The 13,035-nt window shown below is 45.4% G+C and overlaps 1 protein-coding gene across 1 annotated transcript in view; it reads left to right on the forward strand.

Annotated features, from left to right (window-relative positions):
• Positions 1–13,035, forward strand: part of gpr158a (G protein-coupled receptor 158a) — a 56,498-nt gene that overhangs the window by 8,037 nt on the left and 35,426 nt on the right. The window contains exon 2 of the mRNA XM_034560660.1: positions 1,435–1,540. Coding sequence (XP_034416551.1) covers positions 1,435–1,540 — 106 coding nt within the window. The remainder of the gene's footprint in view (positions 1–1,434; positions 1,541–13,035) is intronic.

The following is a 13,035-nucleotide window of genomic DNA, read 5'->3' on the forward strand; positions in this document are numbered from 1 at the left end:
CGTTTTTTTTTGCCCGATTTAAACACATTACAACCCGGACTGGAGGAGTTTGTCTGTTGTTCACACCGATCCAACGGTCTGCAGACTACCATGACAACATCGAGCTTTTCTCCCTTTGCGCCAGTTGGTTCTCTATGCAAATGTATAAGTCATGACACTCATCCCCGCAGAGCTGTAACTCTGGAGCATGTCCTCCACAAAGTTTGAAGTCAGTATAGATTTAACAACGCCTCATGCGCTCCACGTGGGCCGGGGTCACCGAGAGGCGCTCGAGAGGTTCTTGCTGAACTGCACACGTCTTTAATGTAAAGTTTATCCGTAGATTAAAAATAGGGATCCGGTGTATAATTGCTTGTTTTTCCTCATATGCTGTATTCATTGGTCTGTCCCGTGTGCTGCAGCTGTCAAGATAGAACAAAAAAAAAAGACATCTGCCAGTCCGGTGAATAGATGGTGAAAATCAGAGGGACTGACCTTCAGTATCACAGGCGCTGACCTTCTCTTCCAGCTTTAGGGCGGCTAAGGAAGTGCAACCCCCCCCCTATCCCCCCCCCCCCCCCCCCCCCCCCACACGTTAGAGGTTCCTGCCCGGCTCGGCCCGGCCCCGCATCGACCAGAGGCTCCAGCCTTTTTCCAAGCAACCGCCGCTGAGTGTTTTGTTGCGTTAAGTGATCTATTGACAGTTTATCGTCTCTCGCTGCCGATGTGAGCTTCAAGCTGCAGCAGGAAGAGAGGGGATTGAAAGGTGCACGTTTGGTTTTACGGTCCAGTAGTTTGCGTTCTCTTCTGACTTTGCGGTTGTGTTTTTGTGTTCGGTTTTGAAAGATGTAATCCTTGATTAACTGTGCATTTGCATTAAAAGTTCAGGGTTTTTCGAAGTAGCCGTGGAGTCAGTTATTTAGCTGTTATTTGGACAAATTGTCCCCATAATTAATCTGCTAGCAGTTCTTATCTGCAGTTTAAATCCTGGTTACTTTGAAAGTGACGAAAACTTTCTCCCCCGCACACGGTCCATTATTATTATTATTATTATTATTATTATTATTATTATTATTATATCTGGTTTATATTAGCATCGAATTCTACTAATTTGTAATAGTAGAAGTTGTAGAAAGGTGAATGTAAGGTGAATGCATTAATAACTATTTTATGTATCTTTTACCATCCTATAATTGGCCAAATATGAGGATTTCTTTTCTTCTTTTTCTTACCATTATCTGTTAATTACGTATTCACATGCATGTTTGAACACAAGCCAGTTTTAAATGGTAAATAATAACTGTTCGTTGTGTGAATTCTCGACAGAGTGCTCTTGTGCCCCGGCTGCGATCTCTATGAACCAAAACCTGTAATTAATGCAGCGTTCCTCACTCCTGCTCCGACGCGGCTAATCCTCCAACATCCGGGTTAACGGTGTGTCCTCCTGTCTTGCAGGGGCGTGGTGCGAGTGGACATTAATCTGCAGGATGTCGACATCGACCAGTGCTCCGCCGACGGCTGGTTCGCTGGAACGCATCGATGCAACCTGACCACGATGGAGGTGAGCGGGCCCCCGAAAACACGCAGATTAGCCGGAGGATTGATTGGCTCTGTGAAAAGAGTGAACCGTAACCCGCACGGTCACGTCTCGACGAGGCGCTGGATGGCTACGAATCTTAATTTCCTCTTTAATGATACCGTTACAACCACTTAACTGAACAGGCTGTTTTTTTTAAAAATGCGTGTATATGAGTTTGATTTGTTTCCCGAAGCATATCAACGTTGTGCAGTGCTTTTTGATTACTATACAATAGTTTAAAAATGATATTCATGTATGAATGAATGCTCTGCGTGACTCACGGAGAGAAGGACTTTGTTCCACCATCTCAAGAGTCAGTTTACACGGTCAAGAAGAAACATATTTAATTTAAAAGTTAAGTGATGATGGAGATGGAGAGGAAGAAATAGCCCCGTCCATTTTCATACCGATGAGAAATAGACCTTGAAACGTGTGGGCGGAGCTCTCGGACTATTTGTAAGAGGGTGTCATCTATCCACCTCCTGCATGGTCATTTCATTTATTTTTTATTTTCATCAATTTGCAACTCATTCAAGGATCATTGTTATGTCATTATATGCAAAACACAGGGTTACAGGATCAAAAGGCAGTTGTAGCCGGACAAACATGAACAAAAAATTAATAAATAAATAACAAAACCAAGCGTGCTTTCGTGCATAGTTTGGAGTCTAATCCCCGCGCTTCCTTCCCGATGAGCGTTTTCTGTCACATGCCACGAGTGATGAAGACGAAAAGACAACAAAATGAAGAGAGAAATGTAGAGAAATACTTGGAAGTCAGAAATATTAATATTTCTGATTTTATATTTGGTTACTTGGGGGGCAGCTGAAACAAAAGGGTAGCAAATACAACATTTACTTAGTTAGCAAACAGTTTTCCAAAAACCACGAGTAGCATGATATTTAATTTAATTTTCATGTTTTCATGTTTTATCATCATCAATATCGTCTCTCTTTTAGCTCTATTTTTCGGAAAAAAATCTCTTTAACTGCTAAATGTTCCACTTAGCTCACTTTGTTTAATTTGCTTGTTGCCGGGCAGGTTAGCGGCTAGAGGGGATCAACACAGTAACATTGTGGAGCGTAAAAAAAAAAGATTTTACTAAAAGACGCTAAAAGCCTAACAACCAAAATTGTCTATTTGTAGTCCAACTCACTAAAACTTTACGTTTCCATCCCAGTTCACTAATTCCAGGCTTCTGGTCGAAGCCTCTTACCTGCCGGCTCGGCCTCGTCGTCAGGGGCGATAGATCGTGACGAGATGCTGGAGATCAGACTCCTTCATAATGCATGCGATGTAATGGATGTGCAGTGAGCCTCTTTGAATAATTAATCACTCTCTTTGTCTGAGTACTTCCACCTTTCTGTGGACAGTCAATGCCAGAGACATTCGACATAGTGTGCGCGCGCGCGTGTGTGTGTGTGTGTGTGTGTGTGTGTGTGTGGCTGCTAGAAGAGAAAACACATTGCTACTGGTCTAGATTTGAGCTGGGTTTGCAAAAATAACGACCTCAGTGTGCTTACAGTGCAAGAAGTGCTCACGTGCAGCTGAATTACGAAAGCTGTCGTGGACGTGACTTCGTGTCGCACGAGAGCTTCGTCACGAAGGAGTGCTCGTCATCGTCACGACGTCCGCGTACAACGCAGTGCTTTTAACCGCCTCGTCGCCACTGTCGTGCTAGAGCGTCTGTTCAAGCTTCGTGCGCGTCTTCCTGGTCCTAAAGTGCACGACCAGAGGTGACGTGGGAGGCTACGAATAGAAAGTCTAAAAAATACCCCCGTCGGCGTTTCATGGACGTAGTCACCCCCCCCCCCCCCCCCCCCCAGAAGCTCTTTATAAGAACATTTGCAGCGGTGCCGCACTTCCACTCACATTTAAGACTCCACATTTGTTGTTTTTTGTTGTTGTCCTTAACGTCTCTGACCTCCTTTCACGTCCACCGGCGCTTTTTTCAAGTGCGGCCATTTTTTTTTTTTCTTTTCCGGCAATTGAATTTTTGAGAAGACGCGGTCGTCCCGGGCCGGCCGGCCAGCTTCCCCCCCCCCCCCCCACCCCCGGGCCTCCCCTCACATCCCGCCTCTCAAGCTGCTGTTTGCCAGTGCCCCCCCCCCCAAAATAAAAGAAGAGCCTGTGGTTATTTGAGGGCTACGTGCCGTGTTTTCAAAAGCTAACAGTCGTTAACAGTCATCCTCATTTTCTTTCTGCACGGATGGATTTCATACTTATTTCCACCAGTGGAGCTGCAGATGAGCTCGTGAGCAACCCGGAGTTAATGGTGCGGGATGAACTACAACAACATTGTAATGAAGTATTTAAATGATGAGCAAGAGGGAAAGATAAAGTATCATGAGTCGACAACTGTTTATTCGGCTGTTAACGATTGGTGGGGGATCGATCGGAGCAACCCATTGCTCTTATCACAGTGTGTGTGTGTGTGTGTGTGTGTGTGTGTGTGCTTACAAGGGAGATACATGGATAGATAGACGTGCAGACAGACAGAAAGATGGACAAATATAACTTGATAAAATGTAGATAACTTAAATTTATATTAAAAACATATTTTTGTAAATCATTTTCTTTTAAAAATAAGCACTGCTTAAATCACTATCAAATTACAGGAACTTGCACTCAACTATGGCAACGCTGCTGTCAAGGACAATATAGTGTATATATATATATATATATATATATATATATATATATATATATATACTGTATATAGCAATCCATTTGATGGTAAACTCTGACAGACAGAAGAGCAAACATCGTATTTCCTTTGATTAACGACGCGGCCCGTCTGATGTGTGCCGATCGTGGTGACGGCGGATGAATCATCGCACAGCCGAGCACCGGCTTCATTTCCCGTAGAAAAGGTGTACGCGTGCCGCCGCCCACACACACACACACACACACACACGCACACACACACACCTTACCTCTCATCTCCCACTAATGGCACTTTTCATTAGTGGGTTTCTCCGTTCTTCAAAAGTCCAGGACTCTGCCGCCCTGGGGGAACCTTTCATAGGGGGGGAACGCGTCCGTGGACGATGATGAATGTTTCAATCAATTAGCTTATTGCTCAGAACGAGTTTGATGGATTGCCACGGAATTCGCCGGAAACATTCACGGTCCCCAGAGGATGAACCCTAGTGACTTCAGTGGTCCCCTGGGTTCCTCTAGCTTGACCCCCCCCCCCCCCCCCCCCCCCCCCCTACCTGAAGTGGATATTCCAGCTCTGTCTGTTAAAGCCCTGTTACATCTTGACCTTGGTTCACAAGGTCGTCCTTGGCCCAGCCGGCTATCATCTCAATCACACGCTGATTCCTCCGCTGTGTACCTTCTGCTATTAATAACACATCAGTGTTAACACAAGTGCTGCTCCCCTCTCTCTCTTTCTCTCTCTCTTTCTCTCTCTCTCTCTCTAATAGATAGAGATGCAACGGTCGCAATTTCTTTTGGCCGATTCTGACCTTCTGATTTTCTTTGTAAGAACTGAAACAAACCTTTTGACAACCCTGAAGAAACCGTCTACAGTCCCGTAGTCGGATTTAAAACATTATTTGCATCGTTAGTTTTAATTATCTATCATAACCTCCTGAGAACCAGTAACATATAGACTGATATTTACATATCTGAACAAAAGCTCACAATTGTCATTGTTATGATAACACAACAATTATAAAAATAGTGAGGATAAGCAGCTCAGAGTTAGTGTTAGGAGGTTATACAGGTCATACTTAATATCTATTTTATATTTCTGTGAAAACAAACTGCATTTATTAATTTTCTCTCTATGATTTGAAGACATCGTGATCGTCTTATGATTGAGCTCAATCCCAATACTCACGTGTACTTCACAGAGCTGGGCTGCATCATAATGCAAACCCATGCGACCCCGGTTAGCGTTAGCTGTTAGCTCGACCAACGACCTCTCTCGGTTCAAGTGGAGCTGAAGTTGAGATTTAAAACCGCAGACGCCACGTCACCTACTGCGTCTGTGATTTACATGTCCTGTAATCTTCACTTTACAGCCGCCTCTAACTTACAAAGATGAAACAAAGGCCACGCATTGTAATGGTCGGCCATTGTAAGAAGTCCTTTTATCTGCTCTGGACCACAGGAGTGAAACGTACACCTCTGAATCGAGGAGCCGGTTCTTTCTTTTGGCTTCAGAGGGACGTGTGGCAGGTGGAATTGATGAGATTCATTTAAAAGAACTTTGAAAAACTGATTGCCAATGAAATTCATTAATCAGTGAATGTCAAAAAAAAAAAAGAGGGAGAGATTGATCAAAAAATGTTGCTTCATTTGCATGCAAAAGGTGTTTGGGCCCCGGTTCTGTCCCATAATGAGTTGTCTCTGGTGTCGGCAATCAAATTAAAAATGTATCCGAATGTACTGTAAATCCAACTGCGGGGTTCGTCCAGTATTCTGCTGCTGAAATGAACTCTCGAGTGCAACATGGAAAAAAAACTGTAGCGAGTGCAATTACGTCATTTTCACCTCACTTTTTCTAACCAGTAGATCATTTTAGGACTAGTAATGTATCCCAGAAGACTGTAAACACAGTTCTGAAAGGTCTTCAGTCTAAAAGGAGTTGGACGTGAGAGACCTTCTCCGACACACTGACGTCTGGCTTGACAATCGTGCCCGAATGCTCCGTCGACTCCCAGACTCCCAGAAACCCTCGCCGAGTAACATTCGTCTACTCGTTTCCTTCGACGGCTTCCGAGTGTTCCCACTTTTAGCATCTTGGGAATTCCCCTTCTGTTAGAAACACGGCGGCGCAGTGGGCCAGGGGTTCCCCTCACGGGACCTTCCACTAAGAGGAGTTTCACACCAGGACACGGCCCCTTCACACCTGCTGATCTCGTTTCAGCAATTTGGGTGCAGGAAAAAAGGGCGCGAAGCATCCTAATTACCTCCAGCGCTTGCTAGGTTGCCTATTACAGTATGTTCAGGAGCCTATAAATAGGGTGATTGCTAATTTTTAATTGCTACAGTGATCTCACCAAAGCTGTGATTATGCCTCCGAGTTGACGGGAACATGTGGTAATCAAACACATCATTTCGTCATTTATAAATAACAGCGACAGGACTTTAAGCAGAAGTATGCGGCTTTAGTTGTTCACTAATACTTTCTGTGGCAAGACAATTCAAAGCCTTCCAGATGAGGAGGAGGAGGACCTTGAGTTGGGTCCTCGACATCCGAACCGGGGTGACGTGAGAGCGATGCGAGGACCCATTGAGGAGGAGGTCCGGGTGTCATTAGTTTAAATCACTGGGAAACCATTTCCAACTTCTAAAAAGAGAGAACAGTGGGTGTATTTGAGCAGCAGGTGAAGGAAGCACTAACTAACTGTCTCGCTGTTGTTGATCACATTTCGGCTGGTAGCCCTCTGTGTTTTTGGGACAGAGATTTTCTGTTGGAAGATGTTTGTGGAGAGACACTCGGTCCTACTCAAGACTATAGGAAAGAGAGGATATGTGAGTTTCCTTCCACTGTAGAAAGAAAGATTAAGGAGTTTTGGGATGGCAGATGGATGGAGTGCTACATCTTGGAAACACTTTTGGGGTAAAGAAAAACAAACCTTTTAAAAACGTTTTTTATAGCGCCATGGAAATGAAACATCCGATGGCGTGTCCTGCCAACACGGTCCGGTTCAGGATACTCGAGTATACTTTGGATATTTTCTTTAACATTGCCAGGATTTCATCACTCAATATCCAAGAAGAAGCAAAAATAACATAGAGGATTCAGTTTGCAAATGCGCTATCTTTGTCATCCAAGGACATTTTTTTTTTTTTTTTTTAGTGTTCCCAATAAATAGAAATAAAACCACTGATTTACCAAATTCAAAATCCCACATTGGACAACGCAGTCCCGTGGGTCCGTCTCTGGGCCATCGGAGATGAAGACGTCGTGGTTGAGGGGCACAAGACACTTCTGGTTGTAACTCGGGGGGGGGGGGGGGGGGGGGGGGGGCCTCAGCCCTTTCCTCAACCACTGTCCCTCTAATTGGCTCTGTGGATAATGCTGTAACTCTGAATTTACATGGAAACGCTTTGAAGGCTCGAGCACACTCGGCCCCCCCCCCCCCCCTGGGCGCAGTCTCACATCGGCGGTGCCCGGGCCTCGGCAGCACGCCACAAAAAAAAAAAAAACACGAGACAGACAGCAAACACTCGGTCCGGGGAGGATTGGAAAAAGAAGTGTAATGTAGAGGTAACATTTGTCTAGGGACCCATGAGATTGGACGTGAAATGAGGACAGCTGTATGCTTACGGAGGATGGAAATAGACTGAGAGAGACCGGGGTGTGCAGAGGAAAACATATTGAGTGACGGTATCTTCCTTTAAAGTAACCTGGCTCCTGCCTTCACTTTAGGTCTGATTAAGCTGTTTATATAACCCCAGCTCTGCACTCAGCATTCCCACAAACAAAAGGTGACTTTCCACAGATGGAAAATCCAACACGTTTTTTTTGTTGTTGTTGTTGCCCGCATTGAATTTTGGACCATCAATCCAATTTTCCATCACTTTCATTCAATTTCAGAAGGCTGAGCAAGAAAATCAAGATTTCCCCCTCTCCTCCGCGGCATCCTGTGCACCTCCTGAGGCGTTTCCATCCCAGTAGGGATAGAGTCCCCTTCAGGGGTCTCCTCCCAGTCGGCATCGAGGAGGATCAGATACTCTTGACATTTGGGTGAAAGATCAGGGGTTCTAGTCCAAAGGTTCTCGCTCATACCGAAGCTACTCATTGTGTCCCTGAAGGGGGGGGGGGAGGGTTCCAGACACCCTGGATGGACTCGAAGGCCTTTAGGAACAAACATGGGACAAAAGCTGCATTTAACAAGGTTTAGAAGCTGCTTTACCCAGGACGGTTCCACCTGTGGCGTGAAATACGCAGATATAGTTTGGTGTCGCCATTATTTCGTTCGGCGGCGCTCGTTTTGCATCGACCGAAGATGACATCGAAGGTCAGATCGGTTTCCTCTCCATCGAAGGGCTCATTCTCGAGTAGTGTGACGTGATTTCTGAATCGTAAAGAAAAAAAAACGAGGCTTACTTGAATCACTTTCAAGTTACAAATTAGGTTGACGGGGATTTTGCGTGAGGAAGAGCGGTTGAAGTGTCGGTTGAGTGGACGGCAGCGTTTTGTGCCCCGCTTTGAGGATGTACTCGCTGTCCTTGTTTTTCTTCATGCACTCGAGCGTGTGTGTGTGTGTGTGTGTGTGTGTGTGTGTGTGTGTGTGTGTGTGTACATGTGGTGCCTCTGTTTGCACGACTCTCTACTGGGAGAGCCGACATTAACGTGCATTTCAGGCATGCGAACGTGGAGTAAACATGCGCCCGGGTTCACTTTGACACTCGCGTGAGCTGTGGATGTGATTACGACGGCAATAACCCAGCGGCGTCTGTTGTGTGTTTACTGGGCCCAGTGGCGTCTGTTGTGTGTTTACTGGTCCCAGTCTGATGGCAGCGCTAAGCTCCCTCCAGGCCAGAGTGTTTATCTCGCCGGTGTTAAAGGCTCTGGTCTTTTGGACTGCGCCCAAAACGAGGCCTCGCCGTCCGGGCAGCTCAGCCCCGGCTAACTTCTGCTAGTTGACCTCGTTTAAAGGCCCGGCTGGCTGGCTGGCTGGCCCCCTGAGCACAGAGCCACAGCCATCCAGCTCTCAGCAGTGTGTCTCTTTGTGTGTCTGAGTTAGACTAATGCACAGGCTTGAAACGGAGCCAGCACCCAATTTATATTCAGCCCAGCCCAACGGAGAAACATTTCTTTTGGATGATGCCGGCCAGAAGCAAAGATATTGACGTCAAAACTCATTCTTCTCTTGCTCTCTCGTACACCGAGCTACACACAGAGCTACACACGACCTTGTACGGCTTGCTGCTCCAACTTATCATCGTGAGCGTTAAGTGACTATTTAGCCAAAATGTACATTGTGCTCCTTCATATTCTCGGTGACAGCCAATTAGAGTTTGGGGTTAGGGAGTGTAATATCATACTATGGTGGGCTAGGAGGTTCAATCTGGTGCACTTCAAGAGGCTCCATCCACCATAGTGGTGTCACAATACCAAAATCTATGGAGGGAGAGGGGGGATCGAACCAGGTACCTTGTGGTTACGGGACCACCGCTCATCCCGTGAGCTACAGCCGACAGTCAAAGGGACGTTTCGGCAATTCACTCGCCCATCAACACAGATAAAGATAAAGAGGTTTTTATTGTCATTGTTGTTATACAACGACATTTTCGTTTGATGGCCCACAGCCAGCGAGTAGCAGCAAACAACAAAGATGGATAATGTACAAGATAAAAATACACAAGGAAAGATAGACAATGTACAAGATAAAAATACACAAAGAGAGATAGACAATGTACAAGATAAAAATACACAAAGAGAGATAGACAATGTACAAGATAAAAATACACAAAGAGAGATAGACAATGTACAAGATAAAAATACACAAAGAGAGATAGACAATGTAAAAGATAAAAATACACAAGGAAAGATAGACAATGTATAGGTAGAGCGAGTCCAACTTTTAGTCCTTGGAATGGGTCCCCAAACATCTACAATGGGTACCCAAACGTCTACAATGGGTCCCTAAACTCAATGGGTCCCCAAACGTCTACAATGGGTCCCCAAACTCAATGGGTCCCCAAACGCCTACAATGGGTCCCCAAACGTCTACAATGGGTCCCCAAATGCCTACAATGGGTCCCCAAACGTCTACAATGGGTCCCCAAACGTCTACAATGGGTCCCCAAATGCCTACAATGGGTCCCCAAACGCCTACAATGGGTCCCCAAACTCAATGGGTCCCCAAACGCCTACAATGGGTCCCCAAATGCCTACAATGGGTCCCCAAACTCAATGGGTCCCCAAACGTCTACAATGGGTCCCTAAACTCAATGGGTCCCCAAACGTCTACAATGGGTCCCCAAACTCAATGGGTCCCCAAACGCCTACAATGGGTCCCCAAACGTCTACAATGGGTCCCCAAACGTCTACAATGGGTCCCCAAATGCCTACAATGGGTCCCCAAACGTCTACAATGGGTCCCCAAATGCCTACAATGGGTCCCCAAACGCCTACAATGGGTCCCCAAACTCAATGGGTCCCCAAACGCCTACAATGGGTCCCCAAATGCCTACAATGGGTCCCCAAACTCAATGGGTCCCCAAACGTCTACAATGGGTCCCTAAACTCAATGGGTCCCCAAACGTCTACAATGGGTCCCTAAACTCAATGGGTCCCCAAACGCCTACAATGGGTCCCCAAACGTCTACAATGGGTCCCCAAACGTCTACAATGGGTCCCCAAATGCCTACAATGGGTCCCCAAACTCAATGGGTCCCCAAATGCCTACAATGGGTCCCCAAACGCCTACAATGGGTCCCCAAACTCAATGGATCCCCAAACTCAATGGCTCCCCAAACGCCTACAATGGGTCCCCAAAGCCTACGAATCCCAAGATGCAACTTGATGGTGTCTCTTTGTTAAACCCTCCATGCTTGGTCAATGCCTTATTTTCTCCTTATTGGCTCCTCCTCCAGGGCCACGAAAAACAAACTTCATTGTTTAACAGAGCAGGTGAAACTTTTTTTTTTAAATCCTTCCATTAGAACGAACACTGCCTAATTTCCCCAGTGCCTTCACACCCGTTCTGAGCTGGCGGGTTTACAGCACACTGCACATACAGTACATGCAAACCCAGTGACAACCGGGTAAATTGCCCTCCAGCCAAGCAACCTCCTTTCTGCACATCCGATAGTTCAGTCTGTAATTGTGGGACGAGGAGCCGTCCTCCAGGGTTTACGCTGCACCGTGTAGGATGCTCACACATATCTACAGAGGCCTATTAGTGGTTGATGAGACACTGTGCCGGACCGGAAAGAGCGTGGGCTTTCTTTCAAAGAGAGGGGAGAGTCCTCGGCTTAATGAGCCGGCAGAATTCAGCTGGTTTCTGGTTTCCCGATCAGGTGGAAGACAACTGGCCTCCGCATTAATTAAGAGTTGTTTTCTATTCCCCCGCTCCATGTTACAGAAAGGTGATGGAAGATAACTGCTGCGTTTGATGTCAGGAGGAAGTGTGTGTGTGTGTGTGTGTGTGTGTGTGTGTGTGTGTGTGTGTACATTTGTATGCAGGGAGGCAATGATGTGCAGAGGATTTGCTTTTAGTGAATTTATAGTTGCGAGTTTGTTTTGAAAGTTACTCAGGTCTTTATTTATTATGCTTTAAGTGCGCTTTAAAACCACACAAGAAATCTGAGGGGTCGCGAGGGAGAGAGCGCCGTTTATTTACATTGTTTATTTTTTCTGATTTCAATTGTGAAATGGTAATTACGTTGCCTAAATAATGTAAATATTCCCGTATTTTATTTTATTTTTGCAATATATATATTGAAGAAAAAATACAATAGTGCCACTCCATTATTTTCCAATATCCTGCAGCCCCAATTGCTTATCATGTGTCTAAAATTAGATTTAATTAATTAATTAATTAATTAATATCATTAATATCGTGGAAGATGGGACTGGGCTGTCCACAAACCTTTTGGCCACTCAGCATTCAAGCCTCAAGTGCCGAGATGGAGTTGTGGTTTCTGTTTATTGCTTCGTATGAATTTAATTGATATTAGATTTGTTATCAATTGATCTCAACCACGTTACAGACACCACCGAAATTGCCCACACACACACACACACACACACGCCAGAGAGGAAGACCACGACGTTGTGACGCACTCCGATTTAAAAAAGGCTCTCGCTCGCGGTCACACACATGTCACCGTGGCAATTAGCATGTCAGAGTGCGTTTGATTGACAGCCGCCTCAGCTGGTGTGTAAACAACGAGTCGTGCTGGTGGGGGAGGGGAGGGGGGGGGGGGGGGGGGGGGGACAGACAACATAAGCTCTGTCATAAAGAATAAAAAAGTGAAGATCATATTTACTCATCTAGTTTACCTATTTTTAATTTTACTTCTCAAGCAGTTAATTCATAGCTCAGGTTTTAATATTTCATCTCTTTATCGGAGGCTCCGTGCAGTCAAACACATTATTCTCAATCTTCTAGACTTTATAGATTAATAACGATATCATCAGTTGATGTGATCTCTGCTGTCAGGCAGCGACGTCGAGGCCTTCAGCTCGTTATGGAAAGAACAACATGGCCGCCCGAGCTGCTTCCAACAGAACATCATCAAGCATAATTAATATCAAACGTGGTGCGTATGAAAGTAGGTCAGTGCTACGCGTTGCCTCCTGATCGCTGAGCGGCTGGGATGGTTTTAGTCATCGAGTGTTCCACAGATTAATAGAGTTGGATGAATAATATGTTGCTTTATAAAAGGAACAATAGTGAATATACAAAAAGAGACAATAAGACAGAATAATAACTAATTGGTTTATCTTGATTGCCATTTTGATGAGCCCTAAACAGCTGTATAAATTGTTTATTTGACAA

This window comes from Cyclopterus lumpus, chromosome 20, assembly GCF_009769545.1.
Source record: "Cyclopterus lumpus isolate fCycLum1 chromosome 20, fCycLum1.pri, whole genome shotgun sequence".
NCBI lineage: Eukaryota > Metazoa > Chordata > Actinopteri > Perciformes > Cyclopteridae > Cyclopterus > Cyclopterus lumpus.